At 43.4% G+C, this 21,940-nt stretch overlaps 1 protein-coding gene and 1 pseudogene across 1 annotated transcript in view; both read left to right on the top strand.

The window, feature by feature from the left end:
* IKZF3 (IKAROS family zinc finger 3) overlaps window positions 1–18,523 on the top strand; it is a 51,959-nt gene extending 33,436 nt beyond the window's left edge. Inside the window, exons 7-8 of the mRNA XM_063138775.1 lie at window positions 5,633–5,749; window positions 17,560–18,523. Coding sequence (XP_062994845.1) covers window positions 5,633–5,749; window positions 17,560–18,269 — 827 coding nt within the window. The 3' untranslated portion in view covers window positions 18,270–18,523. The remainder of the gene's footprint in view (window positions 1–5,632; window positions 5,750–17,559) is intronic.
* Window positions 18,524–18,848: 325 nt separating this feature from the next.
* Window positions 18,849–18,957, top strand: LOC134407088 (5S ribosomal RNA; annotated as a pseudogene).
* Window positions 18,958–21,940: the final 2,983 nt, after the last annotated feature.

Raw genomic sequence — 21,940 nt, 5'->3', positions numbered from 1 at the left:
CTTTCCTACTTTACAGTTAGCTTAATCTTGAATATCTTCTGACATCACAGCGGTGGCAGTTTAGTAAATGGATAAGGAAGTGGGGGTGGAAAACTTTTTAAGCTAATGTTATGTAAACAAATATTAGGCTTACAAACTTTTGTTGTCTTGATTGGTAGATTAAATTGTAGTTTATTAGTCAGTGGGGCCTTTCTAACTGATAGGTTTAAGAATTACAGTCACAAATGCAAATGTATTTATCATTTCAATAGCTGATAAATTGCCAGCATTTAACAAATTGATCAACTACAATTATTTAATTGACGGAGAACCCTAAAACTTATGCATTCAAAGAAATGCTGGGCTCCAGCTCTTGACTGGCAGGAATATTGTGCATTTATGTGGGATGCTTTGCAGACCAAACTTTGGGAAATGCGTTTTGATATATCTTTTGAGGTGATTGTGTGGTGGACACAGGGCCAGCATCAAGAGTAGACATAGTTGGGCACCTGCCAAGAACCAACATCCCACCAGGGGCTCACTGACAAAAGCCCTCTAGACTTGCTGCTCCTCCTCCTCCTCCTCCTCCCCATTGCAACCTGCTTACTCACCTGCCTCTTGCTCTGATCCAGACACAGCTGGTGGTGAGGAGGAGGAGCAGTAGATCCTGCTGCCTGCTTACTTGCTGGCTCTCTGCCTGTCAAGCAAGCAAGTGGCTGCAATGATGAGAGAAAGGCTAAGGAGAATAGCAGCCGGTGACCATGGTGATGATGTTTTAGGGTGCATCGACAGAAGTATGGCTTCAAAATCACGGGAAGTAATCGTTCCACTCTACTCTGCACTGGTCAGACCTCACTGCATATACTGTGTCCAGTTCTGGACACCATACTTTAAGAAGCATTAAGATAAATTGGAAAGAGTTCAGAGAAGGGCGCCAAAGATGTTTAGGGGACCAGAAAGCTAGAGAGTTAAGTCCCATGAGTTAAAATTGAAGGATATGTTTAATCTTGAGAAGAGAAGACTGTTGAGGAACAGGGATATGATCGCACTTTTCAAGTGCCTAAAGTGCTGTCACACAGAAGAGCATGTTCCGAGAGGGAGCAGTAGCAGCTGATGCCAGTGGTGATGAAAAGGTAGACTCACTGAAGGAGGGGCCCATGGGGGGTTGCCCAAGGGGAGAAGGCCCCTCGGAATCTCATGGAGACTTTGCCCTTTGCTAGACGAGAGGTTAGCCCAGTGTGAGGCCCGGGCTCGTCCCTGTGCATCCAGATGACGCACAGGGGATCCCGGGCTCAGGCAGGGGTCAAACCTCCCTGGCCCAGGGGTAACTGGCACTGCTTGTGGCCTGGTATTTCCCACAGTCTCGGGTTGAGCCCGAGATCGCGGGAGTGTAGAGAGTGGGCTGATTTGAATTGTGGGTTGTTTGTTGAACCGAGGGTTATCATGTTGTCTGAACACAGCCAAGATACCTTGCAGTGTGACTTGAACAAGACACCTTGAGAACCCATGGTTTGTTGTAGGGCTGTTCAGGGTGGTTAACAAGCCACCCTGGCTGCATTCAGACAAGATGATAACCCACCCTGTGGGAAACATGCTGTGTTCAGACAACACGATAACCCATGGTTCAACAAACAATCCACAGTTCAAAACAACCCACACTCAAACGCAGAGTATGGGTTAGCATGTTATGAGAACAGCCCCATTAACGTATCCAAGAGTTCAACTCCTTTGCAAGAGCTAAGGCAATTTAAGCCTCATTTCTAAGCCAGTTCTGAGAGAGTTCAGTTTTTAAGTAGTATTCCTGTTTTGTTCAGAATAAGTTCTTTCTTTTCCCTCTCAGACCATTTTTTCTGTTCCACTCCCTAAGTCTCTCTTTGGGACCATCCCCCTAGTTCTGAGAGCATCATCCATGTGCACAAACAAAGTTTTATGTACAAAAGCATACATGAACATACCCAGCCATCCAATCTTCCATGCATAACTCCCACCTTATCCCATAGAGATCCCCAAGCTCACCCTTCTGAGGCAATGGCTCCTGCAGGCTGCAGCCCTTCAAACTGGCCAAGATGTATGATAGACTATATAATCACATTCATATATAAACTAAAAATCTGCACCAAGCAATCCAAATTCTGCACCAAGAAAGGCTGCATTCTGTGATCTGTATAAATTACACAACTTGAGCAAATTTGCACTGTTGAGCTTATTTTGTATTGTTTATTCTGGCTTTGCTAGTTCTGGGTGGGTGGGTGACGGTACTGCCCCCAACCACTGAAAACCTTATTCATCCACCTTTCTAGGTTCTGAGATTTCAGTAAATTGCCCCCCACTCTTTCAAGGATGGCTACGCAACCATAGGGGCTAAAAACAAAACAACCCCCCCCCCCCCAGCAACCTGAGTTTCTTAGGAAAGTGATTTCTGTCCCAACTATCACACTCTGCACTTTATGTACTTCTTCAGAATCGTGGCACGTGCCGCACCCATGTTCTGGGCCCCAGCATTTTCAATCTGGATAATGTCCTAAAAATGAAACAGTCACCACTGTGATTCATCATGCCCCCTCCCCCTCATCCATTTTGACTAATTTCTGTAGAGTGATTTGGGAGATGAGTGCTTTGATGGCCCTTCACCTTCAGTTTCAAAATGTTGTGTAAAGTGCAAGCCAGCAAATTAAGTAATCTGCTGAGGTCCTTTTTTGTGACTAATTTCAGTGAGAATTCAAATATGTCTGAGGTGAGTTTTAAACTTGAGTTGTCAAAACAACCAAAGGGTTGGTTAACTTACATTGTTGCAAGTTTCATAAATCATACTATATTATGCCTTTGTGGTTCATGCTGTATTACTATTTTAAAGCACTATTTTCCCTTCGTTACAGGGAACTTCCATGGGAACAAATTCCAAAGAGGTGGTTATGCTAGTATCTTTCAACGGGGGGTGGGGGGTGGGATAAACCAAAGGGGGGAAACAAACACAGCAGGAAGTGTTAGTGGCGACCTGTCAATGGGCCTTTGGTCTGACCTAGAAGGGCAGTCCTTATGTTCTTAATGTGGAGTTTGTCTCCCTGAATTGGTTGTACTGAGTCAGAACACTGGAAGGATAAAGATGAATTAAATCTAAATTTCAGATTAATTTCAAACAATGTAATAGATTCCTTTAATTTTTGAATTGTTATATTGTATTAATATTTGCAATAATTTCATCGTACTTTGAATGGAAATTAAGAAAAATAGAGTTATAAAGAAAGGTTGACAAATTCAGTGTGGCATGAGTTTTCATGGATCAAAGCATCTGGTGAAATAGATTCTTGACCACAAAAGCTCATATGCCACAACACATTGCTAGTCTCTAAGGTGCCACAAGACACACTCTTTGTTTTTTGTTTATATCCTAAGGTGATCCCTTGGTTTGTGTGGAGCTATGGCCAGGACTGTCAGGGACATACATTCTTTTCTTGTTACACTTGCCTTTCTCTCTCCCTTCCTTCCCTCCGGTCTTCTGCTCTGTAAGAATTTAGATATAACCTCCTCAAGGCAAAGAGATGTTTTTTCCTCATGTGATTCTGTAGAAATGCCATGTATCTTAATTGTTCTAAGCAATAATGATAGTGATAACATCATTATCACCACCACCACCACCACACCCTCTACTAGCAAATTCGGCTGATGAGTGCCAATAGGATTGTAGCCAAAATGGGGGCACTGAGAAACAAGAGGAAGAAAGCAGTGTGCTCAGAGGAAACCCAAGGGTTGTAGAAGTACAAAAAGTCTTTAGGGCAGAAAAAAATTAAGAAGAGAAAGAAAGAACAAATCCTAAAACAGGCCAACAAGAACTGAGCATGTTCAATGGCCACAGAATGCTGAATGTCTATTGAGAGGCAAAATGGGAAACTGAGGAGGGGAAATTGAATGGGGTATTTTGAGAAAGGTACTGGCTGGCTGGAACACTGAACCATAGCACTCCACACTGCAATGTTTTATTGCTCATCCCACTTGTAGTAAAAATAATGTGTTGACTCCACACCTAGAGCGTTTTCAGCTGGGCGTTTTCTCCCATGATTTTCCGCTTCTTCCTGTTCTGGATTCTTTTTGGGATTTCAACAGGATCTTTATACAGCCATTTTTTCTTTTTATGCATAACGCTATATGCCGTTTGCAAGGGTGGGTGGAGCCTGGCGGGGTGCTACTGGTTGTCCCTCTGGCGTAGCCCCTCCTCTCTCTTGGCGTGAAATGAAACACTTCCTCACAAGTTCAGAAGTCTGCCCATGCAAGTCAGTAATGTCCTTGTAAAAGCTGCAATAACATTTTTCTCGCTTGTGTATACACTGGGAGAGGGGGTTGTGTTGAAGGGGGTTACACTTCTCCCATGTGTGTGTGTATGGTGAGGATTGAATAGAAAGGGCTAAACGTTTTCCAAGCAGCACGTGCAGAGCAGCCCCCATCCCATTGCTAAGCACTGATTCTTTGCTAGTTCAGGAGTCTGCATGTTCAGAGATCCACCTCCCCCAGCCCCATGTGCCAATCAGTATTCTCCCTGTAAGAGCATCTTTGCAGCTATGACCATGCTTCCCAGCCATGCGATTTCCCTCCCGTCTGAAAATGCCCTCAAAGCAACAGTAGCACTTTTCGCGTTTGAGTAGGGGGATTAAATGCTCTCGTCCCTTGCAACCACCATCCCTTCCCCACTGCCCATCTGTGTAGGCATTCCTGAAATACGGAGCAGAGGGGTGAAGATGTGGGAGGAAACACTCCCAACTGATCCTCATCGGTACTGATGGCAACGCTCAACACCCACCCACACAAAGCAGGACATAGTGCGATGGAAAGATTACATGGGGAAACGATGGCAGTGTCATCGCATGACTGCAAAAATACCACATTTTCCCCATAGCAAAATAATACGCGGAAAGGGGGGGAAGGCATGAGACGGCAACTGCATGGCGACGGCATTGTATAAAGCTCACAGAAAACCCAGTGATGAAACCATGATGATTGCACCAAAAAACATCCATCTGAAGATGTCCCTAGTCATACAGAGAACAGACCTATTGAAATCAATGCGATCTAAGTTAGTTAGGACAAATTAAAAATCTACTGAGTTCAATGGGTCTTACTCTAAGTATGATCCAACCTGATGATGACGATGATGTTTCATGGTGTGAAAATTTCATCAAATTGCACCCCTCCTTTTTTGGCACCTCAGTGTTCCTATAATCAAAGGGCTGAATGTTTTCCTTTTGCAGTTGCCTTGTAAGTGTGCAGGGCCTGTCTGCAGGTGTCTTGCAGTCTTACTCAAAATCAAATGGAAAGTTGGGCGGGACAAGGTCTCCCTCTGCATTTCATAAACTACCAGGTCCAGACTGTTCATTAGCGAGAGGAAGCGTTCCGTCAAGATGTTAATTCTGTGAAGTTCTTTGCTCCCCTTTGTGAGTCTGTGAATTGCAAGGTTTGGATGTGTGGTGTTTTGCCCCCAGCTCTGCGTATAAGAACAGAAAGAAGAAGGGTGGTGGTGGAGGAGGAGGAGGAGGAGGAAACAATCACCACCACTATACATCAAGTTCCTGGCTGAACCGTTTTCGGCAACTGCTTGTTCTTCCCTTCTTTGGTTCCTTTTTAAATCTCTTTTTGATTTTTCTTTTTTCTTTTCCCAATCTAGAAAGCACAGAGGGGAGGCACTGCAAAACTGAGATGGGGACTGAAAGGGCCCTTGTGCTGGACCGCTTAGCGAGCAATGTTGCCAAACGGAAAAGTTCCATGCCACAGAAATTTATTGGTAAGAGTGTTTTTAAAAATGGAATCTCTTTGGGGTACAGCCATTGAAAGAGTTGGTGATATAGCAATGGTTCTTCTGCAAGGGTCAGTTCAGAATTGTGTGTTTGTCAGATGCAGGAATTAATACTGTATCAAATACCAGAAACAGCATTCACATTCAAACCCCTGTATGGGCCCAGAAAGGTTTGTAGTGAGTCTTCTGTGCCGGTCTTCTCTACTGATTTCAATGAAGTGGTGCTTCTCCAAGTATATAGACCAAATCCAGACAACCATGATTCAAAGGACATGTAAACAGATGCATTCAGATCCCTCTGAGGCAGCGGACGAGATTCTGCATCAGTTATTCCACTGCAGGGTGCGATAGCAGGATTTATAGCAGATATATTTTGTGGAAATCTGTTTTAGCTATCTTCCTGCTAATTGTTTAATTGATCAACTCTCTCTCTCTATATATATATGTATGTATATTTCCAAAATCTCAATAATAGGTGCCTTTTTAAAATATGGAAGTCATTGCATAATAACTTACAATTGCTAGCAGGAGAAAACAGCTTTAATCTTTTATTTTTCATTCCCTATCACTGTTGGATATCAGGATCAAGTACTGTTAAAATAATAATCACTCACAGCTACATTATTAAAAAGTAAGAGGCACCCACAACACAGCTTCATAGAAACTATTTTATGTTTAGCTTTACTGTTTTAAAGTATTCTGAATATGAAATCTTCATTGAGAACATAAGAGCAATTTAAAAAATCAATAGCTTGAGCTATGATCATTTTACAGTAATTTCTTTGCTCAGTTATCTTATGAATTATTAGTATTAATTATTCCTATTGTTTATAATAACATATTAGTATTTTAGTAGTAGTATTAGCATTGTTAGGTTTTTTTAAATTTCTGGTATGCTGTGTGTGTGCATGTGTGTAATATTGCTGATATTTTATAATTCTAACAGGATTATTATAATGAGGTTTCAATTTGCAGAATGACCTTATGCAACTTGGATAGATTTTGCATTGTAAGCAAAAGAAAACAACTTCAAAAGGAAATGGAAAAAAATAGCCAGCTCTGAAAATAGTTGATTCATTGGCCCTGTTTTGAAGTAACAGCAGCATCCAGCAGCGATTTGTGGGTTAATTAATTAACTCATGAATTGTGGTGATGTGTGTTGCATACGAGCCACTTCCAGTTTCCTGGAACAAAGGATGAGTGCAGCATTCACAGGTTCTTTCCATGACTTCCAAAGAGAGGCACATGAATTTGTTTGTGGGTTAAACAACCCCAAATTAATCCAAGAACAATTATTATTATTATTATTATTATTATTATTATTATTATTATTAATTTATATAGCACCATCAAAGAACAAGCCATTGGTTGACTTGAGGGGGGCGGGGATAATCCATGAACAACCCCAAATGCCCCTGTTCAGATGCCATGGAAAGAACCTACGAATGCTGCATTTTTAGGTTGTCCCAGGAAACTTGAAGCAGCTTCTACATTGCTCACGCAAGGCATGCATCCCTGCAATTTGTGTGTTAGCTAATTAATTGCAAATGGACACCACTATGACACCCAAACAGGGTGTTTGCACTCCATCACACCAGCATTTTATTGCACTCTTGTCCTGCCTGGTTTGCTGTTTTGGACATGACGTCGTGCCTGTCCTGCAGTCACCCTGCCTCTTCCCTCCATTTTTTTTTGGTGTGTGTGTTTTCCTAGAGCGGGTTTGATTTTTCCCCATCTTTTTTTAAAAAAACAATCAAGCCATTCACCCTCATAAGCACACACACACACACATCTATTTGATTCTGTATTAATCCACCCCTGCACATTTTGGAGGATAAAAACTCCCTTTAACCGTGCATATTTATTGTGTATACTGTATGCTTTTATCTGTATGCCACCCTGAGATCTTAAAGATATAGGGCGGGATACAAATGTTTTAAATAAATAAATGTGCAGGGGTAGATTAAGGCAGAACAGAGGTGTGTGTATGTGTGGGTGGGTGGATGTGGGTGAATGGTTTGAGGGGGGGAATTTTAAAAATCGTAAAAAGTCAATGGATGAAGGAATTTCATTCAAGCTTGGCATGCATAAAGCCCAATGTAAGAGCTAACATGCTACCAAGTTTCATCTCCTTAGCTTTAAAAATGAGGGAGCTATAAGCATTTTGGTTACGTCTATCACATTGGTTGATGGGTCTGGGATTTTCCGCCGTTACCTACAAATTTGTTGATTGTTTCATTGAGACGTTGGCTGAGAAGAATGGATGCAGTGATCCTATGTTGTTAAGTGTTATTAACTGGGATTGCGAGAGGAGGGATAAAATAACTGGGGTGCAGAGTGTGAAAACAGGGGATGCGCTGAGATCTTTAAATGCCGAAGAAGGGGCGGGGGCAGCCATGGAGATACTTTTCCAACAAGGCATGGGGAAAAGAGTGTGTGAAAGTTGGGAAGCTGGCTTGACGTTAAGCAAAGATGTGGTGGAGAAAGTCACCCCTGTGCTGTCAGGAGGACTCCGCGCCTGGCTTAAAGTCCTTCTTGCTCCCCCACCACCACCCAAGCGTTTCCCAAACACTTTGGGGACTTCTGAGACGTAAGGAAGTTCTGCCTGTGATTCCCCAAACTTTAACCATTGTGATCATTCTGATGCTCAATCTCAAGTGGAAGCACCCACGTCCATTACCCGACAAGAACCAATGAACTGGAGGGGGAAGGAGAAAAGGCGGGGTGGGGTAGGCACAATAGTGGGAGAACAAACAAGTGAAAAGTACAGCAACGATCGTGAAAAGAACCAGTGAAATGGAGGTCAAAATCACGGGTGCGTACCAGGAAAAAAAAGTAGGTGTGATGGAGCTCTGTTTGCCCTTTACTTACTAACATTTACGTATATTTGCACATTATTACAACCTCAGTTTAGGATTCTTTAAAGAAATAGATGGAACAATTTAATCAACCTAGACCACAACTCATTGTTTGAGTGCAAAATTGTCTTTAATTTTTTTGGGCTATTTAGGCTCTAGTGGGCTTCTTTAATAAGGAATAATAAAAAAAGAAAATAGTAAATGACCATTCCCTTACTGCCCATTTCCACTGATTTTTTGCTCACTCGGGAATTAATCAATTAAACCTTTAGTTGATTAAAGGCAGGATTTCCAGCTGTTTAACCAGCCTCTGCAGCTCTTCCATTAACCACTGAGTGACATTAGCAAGTGATGTTGTGTATCTACATGCTTTAAAATGCTTTACTCACTGATTTCTGCAGATTAGAATTGCTGCTAAAAGCACAGGAACAGGTGAGATGTATTCTTTCACCCTGGCCAGTAGGCAAGCTAATCAAAATTTGAAGTCTATTGAAGCCTCAGCAGGTCAGTGGCCAAACTCCCCATATAAAGCAGTAGGTTTGATCACAAGACCCCAGAACAGGTCCAGTTTTCCTGTCCTTAATGCTCATACTTGTGTATCTTTATTTTTTAAAATAAATTTCAATCCAGAGCAAGAAGACTTTTTGTTCCAGGTGTGAAAATATCCAAAGCCTGCACTGAGCATCCTCTTCTTCCTTCCCTGCAACCCCACACCCAAATTAAGCAACCGTTTGCCATAATTTTATAAGCAGATCTCTGTTACTGTGTTTTTATCTGATCTTGCTGCAAAGTCTTATGACTAACTGCCAGTCTCCCTCCTCTTTCTCTCTTTCTTCTTAATGCCTTGAACAGAGATAAAGTTGACCTTAGTTTTTCCTCCAACGGTGCAAAATCAGACAGGGAACAATCATCACAATCACAGAGAGCTCCTTCAGACATTTACAAGCAAGAGCTTTCAGTCACTTGTGCATATATGAAAAGGATCATACATATGCATGCTGCACAGGCTATATTGCCTCTACAGTCCACACAACCATTTCATATATTGGAAAGTAGCTGCACTACCCAGATGCAGTTGTGACTGCGAAGGTAGTGTAGCAAGGTTTGCTTGTCCCTGAGATTGACAGCTTTCAGGGGGGTTGACACAAAGTTTCAGATTTTAGCCCCTCTACCCACCCATCAATGATCACACATGATTGAAAAGATCAGCTGGAGTTTATATATAATAGCTATATAAATGTCCTCTTTCCTCTCCAATATTTAGTGGAGCCAATGGATTGAATCCAGATTTAGAGCTCCATCAGACAAGCGTTTTATTGCATGCTCGTCACTGGGCACTCTCAGATTTTCGCAAGTCCCTCTCACAGCATTGTCTACCTCCTGCGTGCCTCCCGCTCCTTCATGCCACAAAAAAACACCCCAGTAAGTCCAACTTGTTTTTAAAGATGAAAGTTGCCAGAGAAGCAGTGCAATCAAAACGGCCCACTGAATGGGCCATGTGTACATTGCTTACTTTGTCTTTCAAAAGAGGAAGTAATGAGGGACAAACACATGGGCAGAGAAGAGATGGTAAGCAAATGGTAAACGGTTTTCCTCCGTGTGATGACGCTCAAAGTTAGGTGCAACTGGGCTGGCAGAAGCATACCTCTCCTCCTCCTCCTCCCCATGGCAGACCCTCCAGCCCCCTTTGCTGAATGGGGTGAGCGGCAGTGTGATATGGGGAGGGGGTTCCCTGAAAATCAGGCAGACACTTTCCATGAACGGAGTCCTTCCATCCTCAGAAGGCAGATCCTGGATCCAACACAATGTGAATTGTGAATAGAATATGGGATTTATGGCAAGGAAACCCAGGTTTCAATCCCCACTCTGCTATGAAGCTCACTTGGCAACCTTGCACCAGTCATTCTCTTTCACCCTTAGGGTGGTGTACAAGAGAAGCCATGTAATCCAACCTGAGCTGCTTGGAGGAAGGGCAGGATAAAAATGCAGTATTTAAATGGTAGAATGTGTTTTTAGGCTGGAAGCACCCAACCCATTACATGCTGAGATGGTCCCATTCACCAAGCCCAAAGCAAGTTGATACCTAGTTTTTCATTAGACACCATATAAATGCATCAGATCATTTCAAACCCTGTGTGTGTGTGTGTGTGTGTGTGTGTGTGTGTGTGTGTGTGTGAGAGCATCATTTTGTTATTGTAACTGTCAATATATGAGCTTTTGAGGCTCATTTTGCAACCTGGCTTAGGTTGTGCATGGAGCCACTCCGTGGGCATTCCCAGATGGAAGACAACCTCCTATTGGTTGCCAGAAGCTGTGGGAGGAAGAGGGGGAGGGCGCAGCGCGCTGCTTCCCCTAGTTGCCGCTGCCGCGTACCATTGAGAGCGAGGGGTTGGCAGTGGAGCTGCACCAGCCCAGCGCTCTGAAGTCAGCCCCCTAGTTATATAACTGAGCTGCCATTAAAAAAAGAAGGAAAAAACTTGGGCAACAAACATGAGTAAAGAAGGAAAACGCTTTGCCCACTGATTTCTGCAGATCAGAATAGTTAAAAGCACAGGACAGCCTGGCTCATCAGTCATCTAGTTTGGCCAAAAATGGTTAAGTTGTTCCTTTAAAGCAAACAAACATGTTTGACCTTATTTAAGCCCCATACAACTCCTACCAAAGGAAGCTCAGTTCACACCTGTTCCCCATTTGCCTCACATCAACCAACCCCCTCCACCCACCGGAATATTCCGTCCCTCATCAGATTTCTTCTGCTGAGTTAGATGCTAGTCAGGTAAGGAAAGGTAAGGTTAGACAAGGAGGGTAGCACCCTCAAACAAATCTCTAAATGGGAAACTCCCCTTTGGATTTTTAACATTTTTTATTTTAAAACTAAATTTTATTATTTTTCCAAATGGAAAGACAAACAAACAAAAATGCATCAAATATAAGCATCAAAAATGCATCAAATGCACAGGACTGAGTTCCAAGATGCTTTTCTTTGTGTGCTTGTATATCTACATACAAGGCTGTGTGGGAAAATTCAACAGCATGAACGAAACTGAGATAGAACTTGCCTAACTGGGACAAGAGTGTTTGCAAAACTACAGCTATGTAACTTCTGTACGTTACGGGTCTTCATCACACCAGTATTATACTGTGCAATCACTGAGAATTGTGTGCAAAGGACTCTGAAGTTTTCCAGCTTATAATCTGCTTTGACTGTGAAGTACTCCCAAGCATTTTGCTTTAATTGTGCTTCTTAGCCAAAAGAACCAACGTATTTTGCTACCTCTTTAGGAGCAAATCATTTGTTGTTCTCCGAGTGGCCACTGGGGCACAGGAGGAGGATTTGATATGGTTAAAGTACAAATTAAACAAATGCTTACATACGTTTTAAAGATAAAGACATCAATTGGCACATTCCATAACTGACCCCCCAATTATGGAATGATCTTCCTGATGAGGCTCGCCTGGCGCCAACATTGTTATCTTTTTGGCACCAGGTCAAGACCTTTCTCTTCTCCCAGGCATTTAACAGCATTTAACAACATATGCTGTTGTGTGTTTTTTTAATGGATCCCAGAACTGTTGCTTTTAAAATGGATACTGTTTTATACTGTTGTTTTTATATATTTTTGATGGTTTTAAATTTTCTATACTTTTTTTTTAATGTCTACTGTTTTTAACTTTTGTTAACTGCCCAGAGAGCTTTGGCTATGGGGCTGTATATAAATTTAATAAATAAATAAATATTATGGAGGGCTTTAAGCATACCAAATTTGAATCGGATTGGGTCATCCATTGATTTTTTTAATGATTTTTTACATTTCTCTGCCTTAAACCCTTTTCCTGGTATGCAAAGGATCTTAGGAGCGCCGCCGCTTGGGGTGTGATTTAGCTAACAACAACAACAACAACAATGACGACAGCTCTACGCTATGGGGATAATTTGAGGGAAATGGGTACATGGGATGAAGCTCACAGGCTGGCAAAAGTTTTTTTTGTGGAGTGTGTGAGAAAGAAGGAAATGCATAGGTGTCTTAGTACAACTGTTTTCTGTCTCTAGGTTGTTGTTGCTTTAAAAAATCCACTCGGTGTGGTGGTGTTATGTAAAATGTGATCCAAGGAGTGACTCACTCCCTTTTTCCCTCCAAGGCACACTCCCACCAACCCCTTGTCTGACCTTAACTTGACTTCTTATTAAATGCTGAGGTGAAAAACCTGGTTGGAGGAAGAGGGTTGATTCTCTTGCTGGATATTTACTCAAGGTTACTAGGATGTGGGTGTTACTGCTAATGATCCAGATGAGTAAATCTCTAACCAGAACAAGGGTGATGGGCAGGTACAAAATTGTGGGCCCAGTCCACACCTGCAGCAGAGTAAGGTGGGAATGCAGTGGTAGAGTTCTGAGTCAGTAGAGAATTGAGATAGACAGTACAACTTCAGACTGCAGAATACCACCACTACCACCACCACCACCACCACCACCATGTTAAAATGGAGAGAAAGGTCCTATCCATGTACATGTCCCACTGTGCTAGTTTTCTCCTTACAGGGATTTTTTTTTTAAAACATAAGGAACCATTAAAAATTGTGGTTCCCCAACTTGCCTTCTTAAGAGTTACAATCCATTTTACCACCTTAACACTGCTATTGCAGAGCTAGGGGGATTCCACACGTCGTAATGAGGGCGCTTCCATGCGCCCCCAGTGCGGCCCCAAAGCGATCGTGTAGCTTGCCTGGAGAAGAGACGAGGAACAGGCATCCTTGCCGCCCCCGCCACCCACCTACTTCCTCGCCGGCCGGGTCGGAGAGCTTGACGGAAGAAAGCTCTCCGACCCGGCCGGCGAGGAAGTAGGTGGGTGGCGGGGGCGGCAAGGACGCCTCTTCCTCGTCTCTTCTCCAGGCAAGCTACACGATCGCTTTGGGGCCGCACTGGGGGCGCATGGAAGCGCCCTCAGTACGACGTGTAGAATCCCCCTATCTGGACACTGAGAGACATGAAGAGACCAATATGACATTATATAGTCTGTGCATTGTCCTGCTGCCACACATGACAGACAGTGACGTGAGTCAAGTACAGAGGGATGTCACTGCCATGCAGTATGTTTACCTACACATTACGAGGAAGAGGAGGCCAGCCGGGGCAGTTCCATGTTTCATAAGAAGCGGTAAAATGGACTGTACACCACCGCAGACTGTAGACGGGGGATCATATTTTGACTGCTTCCCAATGGGGAAACATTCTGCAAGTAGAAAACTAGCACTACAGAGGGTGAGTACCTGGCAAGTACCATTCTCCCTGATGTGCTGGGGTTTTGGTTTTGTTTGCGTGTGTGTGTGTGTGTGCGCGCGCGCCAAGAAGGGGGATACACATGGAGAGGGTGGGGAATGGCCTCTCTCACATGCAGTCTATTCTACCACGTCATGATTCTACCACCTCATTCTGCTGAACATGTAGAGACATTGTATGAGGTGGTAACCCGTGGTAGTAGAATTCTGTACTATCCATTTCTGTACGGGTGTGGGATTCCATTTTTTAATATTACCCTGCCCCCTGCTTCTCCCTGCATGTTATAAATGAGCACTCGGGAGAGAAAGGTGGAAGCTGCGGTTCTTGATTCAAGACCCATGGTTCCTGATTAAAAGCTCCATCACACCGGGGGTGAACACGCTCCCTAACTTCGTGTTTGCGTTCCTCAGTTACTTCCTCTTTTCAAAAGAGGAAGTACAGAACGAGCACGAGGCCCATTGAGTCTGCTGTTCTAATGGTGCTGCTTCTCCTGCACACATCAGGAGAGAGCAGCGATTCCGAGTTTAAAAAAAAACCATCGGACTTAATGAGGGGGTTTTTTGTCATGCAAGGAAGGCCAGAATGGGCAGAAGGTGCACGGGAGGCAGACGATTTCATGTGAGGGACCTGAGCAAACTCCGCGAGTGCCCAGTAGCGAGACAAGTGAAATATAATAAGCCAACCCAACCCAACCCCTAAAATAATGTCACAACTATATGCATTGTAAGGTGTGTGTTTTTTAAAAATGCCACATTCTTTATCATAGCTGAAATTGCACCAATGTTTTCTGGGTCACCTTGTGGTTTTCTGGGTCACCTTGTGGTTTTCTGGGTCACCTTGTGGTTTGCCACCTGTGATTAATACACATGGGCGTGTGCCGCTGCTGCTGCTGAATTAAGTGGATCAGATTGGGTACAGATGAGCAGGTGGAAACCATAATTCCTAAGTCTCCTATGTTTTATGTGGTGACTCAAATCTTTCTAGCTTGGGGTTTGTCTCTGGGTGGAAACTTTTAGCTCCTACTCTCCCCTGAAATGTGCATTGTTTCTCAGTTGTTGTCTTTTTGGGGTGGTGGATGGGACAATGAGCATGCTGTATGTTATATCCCTTCTCCCACAGTCTGTCTCATATAGATGGACTTAGGCATTTCTCCCACTGAAAAAGAACCCTTTACTTGGAGATGCTTCCCTGTAACACTCTGTGATCAAAATCTGACAGTTAAGTACCTGCTTATCTCTCTCGCATTGAAAGGGTCTTAAAAGGAGAGAGCTTTTGCTGGATTGTGCCCCAGAAATTTCTCTTTTTCGTGCCTGTTTACTGCTTCCCTCAACTACTTTTTGGTGCCATTTTCCATGTCAAATCTCTTTCTCCTAGAGATCCAACCAGTCAGAAATAGAGACTGGATGGAGAATTTGTTCTTTGCAGAATTCCATATGAACTGACCAGATCTGCACACACACAACCAGACAAATGCGTGGATATAAATGAATGCAATCATCCTTTGGGTGTTGCACTTCTCTGAATTTTGTGAAGCAGTTCTCAACTCAAAAATTGTACTCAAAAAATGTATTTGGGATAAAATACATTTAGAAATGTGTGAGAAAATACATTCAAAAAGTAAATAAGTATTTAAATATGAATTTTCATGTGGATTTTAAAAAACCAAAAACAACCACAGATGAATATGAAAACTGAATGGAACAAACTTATGAATAAACACAAGCAAAAGTGACCCAGACTAGAAATAGACTAATAGGAAGGTAGACAATATGACTTCGCTATGGGATGATGTCACTGAAAACAAATGAGGTTCAGGAAATTCCTGTCCCCCTTTTCAGCACATTGCCTTAAGGAGTCTAGCAAACCGGGCTGGAACCTGGTGGGTTATATGCAAAGCATGGCAGAATGTGGATTTTACTGGCTTTTCCAACCCCAGTACTGATTATCTGATTGCAACACACATTTTTACTTGTCAGGGAAATAAAATACTTTCTGTTTCAAAACCCTAATGTTTCCCAGCCCTCAATATTTATTATCTTAAGGTCCATGAGAACAATTTTCTCATTTAACATGACACACACACAAACCTATAACCAAAAGGAGAAATGTAATGTAAATTTTGCAGGGCCAGAAATATGATCAGATATCTGTACTTATCACTCATCAAGTAGATTGGGATGGATCATCTGCAGTGCCGTAAGCAGGCTGTATGCAGCCATGAGTAATGAGTAGGAGGCCATGTGTACCCAGAGACACAGACAAACACTTATAAATTGAAATATGCTAATAATTTAATGGCTAGGACCATTAGGGGCAGTAACTGAGGTTAAACCCCTCTCCTGTAGTGTTTGTAAGAACCAAAGATAAAGCAGTGAACTTGAGGACACTGTTGTAGCGATGGCAACATCTTCCCTCCATCCCTGAAACTAAATGGCTTGGCACTCATGGACAGGGTGTGTGTACAGCGTGTCTCTTTGCAGAATGCACAGAAAATCGTTGTACCTTCCAGAACAGAGGCTGGAATACGCAAGGTATTACAAGCTTTCCCTTTGCATACACACTGCCCGCCATAATGATGGGCACTTTCCTAGCTAATTATATTTACAAGTTCAAATAAAAAACTAAAACAGTTTTGCATCCCTTGAGAAACTAGCCCCAAAATTTTATTTGATTAAGCTTTTCTAGAACCGGCATTATGAGTCATAGGGATTTTTTTCTTTTTTAAATTCCTTTTAAGTTTCAGATGGATCATGAGATTGGCAGAGAGCTGTCAGCACTCTATCAAGCACGTTAGTAAAGAAACGTGAGTGGTTGGTTTCACCCCCAGCTGCAGAACAACCTGGAGAGTTTCACGGTCCTTGAGTCATAACACTGTCAGTGATAAGTATCTCAGGGTTTTGACATTCTAGTTTTTACCACTTTAGCTTGGAGTATTTTAATATAAAAGACTCAGTTGCCTGCTCCACATGAACAAATTGGCCATATCAGCAGAATTCCATTGTGACCAAAACTGAATGCATTTTGCCATTCCCTGATTGCACCACCCAAGTACAAGCAGAGGGGATATAGCTCAGTGTGACAGAGCACCTGCTTTGTATGCAGAAGGTCCCCACTTTGATCCCAGGCTTCTTCAGGTAGGGCAAGGAAAGAATCCTGCCTGAAACCCTGGCAAGCAGCTGCTGCTAATCAGTGTTGGCAATACTGGGCTAGATGGATGAAAGGTGTGTCTCAGTATAAGGCAGCTTCCCATGTTCCTAAGTTCAGAAATCAGTATTGGGAGGAGAATTCAGCAGCTGGAGAATTTCAGGTTTCAACACCAGTTGCTGGGGAACATGAGTGGGAAGATGCTGCTGCACCATGTCCTGCTTGTGGGTCCTTGGTTGACAGCTGGTTGGACATGGTGTCAGAGTGCTAGAGTAGTTGGACTCTTGGTCTGATCCAGCATGGCTCTTCTATGTTCTTTTGTCCCTTTTTAAAGGCAAGTTTCTATTCCTTAAGTCCATCTTGAATGTGCAGGGAATGGTGGTGAAAGAATGGGGTGCTGAGTATAATTTCCAGTGTTCAAGCGTAGGGCCTCAGTGCTTGTACAGTTTCATCCACTACAGATACTATGGCTTTAGAACTTCACCGTGTAACTCCTCAAGTGTTCTTACCTCCCATAGGTGAAAAACGCCCCAGCTTTGAAGTGAATTACAGCCCTGGCTTTGTGTATGAGAAGGAGAGGAATGCCATGCTGCAAGGATGCGTGCTGGACCAAGCCATCAATAATGCCATTGGCTACCTTGGTGCAGAAGCGCTGCGTCCACTTGTGCAGCCCCCAGCAGCCCCAACGTCTGAGATGGTGCCTGTGATCAGCAGCCTGTACCCCCTTGCGCTCACCCACACTGAAGTGCCCAATGGAAACCCACAGGAAGGGGGAAAGAGCCACACGCAGCTGAGAGACAAGACCGTATCTTCTGAAAGAGCTCTTTCTCCAAACAGTGGCCAAGATTCCACAGACTCAGACAGCAACCAAGAGGAACACCAGAATCATGCCTACCATCAAAACCAAGTGGTCCCTCCTCCTTTGCAGGCCCGGAATGGGGTTCTGGCCTTCAAGGAACACCCCAGGTCATATGACATCTTCAGGCCACCAACCATTTGTCCTCGTGATGTCTTGAAAGTCTTCAACAAGGAAGGTGAACTCATTGGGGTCTACCGATGTGACCACTGTCGTGTCCTCTTTCTGGATTATGTAATGTTCACCATCCACATGGGATGTCATGGTTTCCGTGACCCTTTTGAATGTAATATGTGTGGCCACAGGAGCCATAACAAATATGAGTTCTCCTCCCACATAGTCCGTGGTGAGCACAGAATGGGACTAAAATGAGAGTAGAATGCCTCGAGTATATTCTAGAGTGCACATCTGTACTTCAAATGTAAACCAGTTTGAAACCAATTTAAGTATTATGGCTTGTTCCAAATAACCCTGGAGATTATGTGGATGTTTTCTTATGTTTCCTTGCTTTCATAAAACTACAGTTCCCAGGTAAACTGATTTAATATTATTTTACATTTGTAGTGTAACAATTTCCAGAGGGATGGCCATGTTAGTCTCTTCCAAAAACAACAACAAAGAGTTTTACGGCAGTTACATGTCATCAGCTTTATTTTGGCATAAGCTTTTCTGGACACTATCTATTTCATCAGATGCATGAAGTATTAACCTCAAATTGGCAGATTTATATACACACTCTGGGGTGGGATATAAACCATGTAGTAAGAGGGAATTGAAATGTATAAAGTACATTGAAATGTTTAAAGTACTTCATGCAGCATTGTATCTGTTATCATCCAGCAATGTTGTGAATGGCAACTTATCGGACTCGACTTTTTGCATTTCAGTTTCCCCTGACCACACAGTTTACATCTTTACCCATCCATCTCTCCCACCCTATCTCACCCCAGTGTCTACAGCCATACTACCCTGAATGTGCCTGATCTCAGAAGCTAAGCAAGGTCAGGCTTAGTTAGTACTTGGATGGGAGACTGCCTAGGAATATCGGGTGCTGTAGGCTTTTCTTCCTTAGTTGGGAGGGGCCATAGCTCAAGGTGATAGAACACATGCTTTGCATGCAGAAGGTCCCAGGCAGGTTCAATCCCCGGCTTCTCCAGGTAGGAGGAGGAAAAGAATCCTACCTGAAACCCTGGAGAGCCATTGCTGCCAGTCAGTGTTGGCAATACTGGGGGAGATGGACCAGTGGTCTGAATCACTATAAGGCAACTTCCTATGTTTCATGTGTATATAACTCTGGCAATTTGAAGTGAACATTTCATGCATCTGATGAAGTAAGTGGTGTCCATGAAAGCTTATGCTGAAATAAATTTGTTAGTCTTTAAGGTGCCACAAGCCTCTTTGTTCTATTTGTAGTGTAGAGGATCACTTTTAAAAAAAAAACCCCACAAAACTCTTCAGAGAAATTACTTCAGTATTTTTCTGTACCAGTTGTAAAACTGTTAGGCATTGCCCTCTGAAACTGCTTCAACTGCCATGGGTCACCCCAACAGTGCTTAATTTATAAAAGAAAAAAAGAGAGAAAGGTCTATTAGAGCTTCCTTTCTAATTTTAGGTTGTTTGGTGATGACTGAACTTACCCTATGGTGATGGGAAAGCACTTTGTGAATGTTCAGGTGCAGCTCTTTATCAGGGCCATCCCTCGCATGAAGAGCGTCTGCACCCAAAGCCTGTGCTTCATCGTGGATCTATAGTCCCTTCCAGTTTTTCTGAAGAATATAGTAAGTGTGTATATTAAATAAGTAACTGCGTGTCTGAATGGTTCACCATATGAACCTCCGCTATCGGGCAGTATAAAAATGTAGCAAATAAATAAATAAAATATGCACAAAACAACTCCCTGCATTTAGAACGGCAGCATGCCAGAGAGGAGGGTAGACTGGACCCTGTCTCCCTGCCATCCTTTTTTCTGTGGGAGGAAATTTTTTTCTATAGGAGCATATTTAAACAGATGATTCCCCCCACAGGCTGTCTGACACACGCAGTACACTCCAAGCAAGGCTTTACCATGTCATTCTCTCTTGGACTATGACCCTGAAAAGAAGTTCTGGGGATAAGAACCATACTTTATCCTTGCCACAAATCGCACACTGGCCCCCATAAGTTGTATTTCTGCATACAGTGGAATTCTCACAATGCTGCAGCTCCCAGTGCTCCTTGTTAGGGTCCCATTGCCATTAAAACAGCTTGTTTGCAGCAAATGTCAGTTTTCCCTGTAAGTAGCAAAGATGCAAAAGTGGTAGTCTGACATTATGTTGTATTTCCATCCAAGGGTGATTATACGTACGTGTGTGTGTGTGTGTGTGTGTGTGTGTGTGTGTGTGTGTGTGTGTGTGTTGCCTCTTCTCTCTACATCTTTCCCCCTCTGAAGTACCTCTATTTCTGGCCAGCCCACTGGTTCTGCACATTTAAGCTTTCCAGCTCATAATTCCCCCCCCCTTGAAGGGGGCAGTAGGCAGAGCCAAGTCAGAATGTGGTGAATGAAAGGTGGGGTCTGATGGAGTCCAACAAAGTATGTACTCCAGGACAGGTCATTTGTGGTGCTGGGCAGACTCTGGTGTATTGCGGCCTTTTCGGAACCGAGGACCGGTTAGCCAGCAAAACACTGTTTTGCTGGTTAGAAAATACTGGCCGGTCAGCTACCCTGAGTGACTATTGTTATAAACAATTGGAAATGTGATATGTGTGCATATCAAACACACAAATCCTTTTGCTTCAGAAAGGGAGTCTATATGTTTGCCCTGTATAAATAACACAGCTATAGTCATAGTGAGGTATGTTTATATGTATATTTAAAATGTCACAACATATGGCCTGCTACACTCTGGGCCAAGGCGAGAGGCTGTGAAACCCTCGGTAGCATGCTGTGGCGAGTTGGCACAGCACCTTGAAGATAGTCGTTCAGATTCATCAGGAATTGGACACCACGTTTAATGCAGTTCCACTAGTAGAGGCATTCAGAGCACTGTCTGGGTCAATTTTGTTGGATGAGTTTCAGTTACTGAGGCCCAAGGATGTGGACAAGGTGCTTGGCCAAGTCCAGTCCACCTAGAATCATAGAATCATAGAATAGCAGAGTTGGAAGGGGCCTACAAGGCCATCGAGTCCAACCCCCTGCTCAATGCAGGAATCCATCCTAAAGCATCCCTGACAGAGGGTTGTCCAGCTGCCTCTTGAAGGCCTCTAGTGTGGGAGAGCCCACAACCTCCCGAGGTAACTGATTCCATTGTCGTACTGCTCTCTCTTAACAGTCAGGAAGTTTTCCCTGATGTCCAGCTGGAATCTGGCTTCCTTTAACTTGAGCCCCTTATTTCGTGTCCTGCACTCTGGGAGAATCGAGAAGGGATCCTGGCCCTCCTCTGTGTGACAACATTTTAAGTATTTGAAGAGTACTATCATGTCTCCCCTCAATCTTCTCTTCTCCAGGCTAAACATGCCCAGTTCTTTCAGTCTCTCTTCATAGGGCTTTGTTTCCAGACCCCTGATCATCCTGGTTGCCCTCCTCTGAACATGCTCCAGCTTGTCTGCGTCCTTCTTGAATCGTGGAGCCCAGAACTGGACGCAATACTCTAGATGAGGCCTAACCAGGGCCAAATAGAGAGGAACCAGTACCTCACGTGATTTGGAAGCTATACTTCTATTAATGCAGCCCAAAATAGCATTTGCCTTTCTTGCAGCCATATCGCACTGTTGGCTCATATTCAGCTTGCAGTCTTCAACAATTCTAAGATCCTTCTTGTTTGTAGTATTGCTGAGCCAAGTATCCCCCATCTTGTAACTGTGCATTTGGTTTCTATTTCCTAAATGTAGAACTTGGCATTTATCCCTGTTAAATTTCATCCTGTTGTTTTCAGCTCGTCCCTTGCCCTTCATGGCTCATTACACCATTGTAAATGCCTTCTTGAGAGAAGGAGTGGTGCCGGCCTCTTTAAAAGAGGCAGTAATCAGACCACTCCTAAAAAAGCCAAACCTGGACCGGGAAGATG

Source organism: Elgaria multicarinata, chromosome 11 (assembly GCF_023053635.1).
Source record: "Elgaria multicarinata webbii isolate HBS135686 ecotype San Diego chromosome 11, rElgMul1.1.pri, whole genome shotgun sequence".
NCBI lineage: Eukaryota > Metazoa > Chordata > Lepidosauria > Squamata > Anguidae > Elgaria > Elgaria multicarinata.
This window is presented reverse-complemented; position numbering and strand designations above follow the sequence as displayed.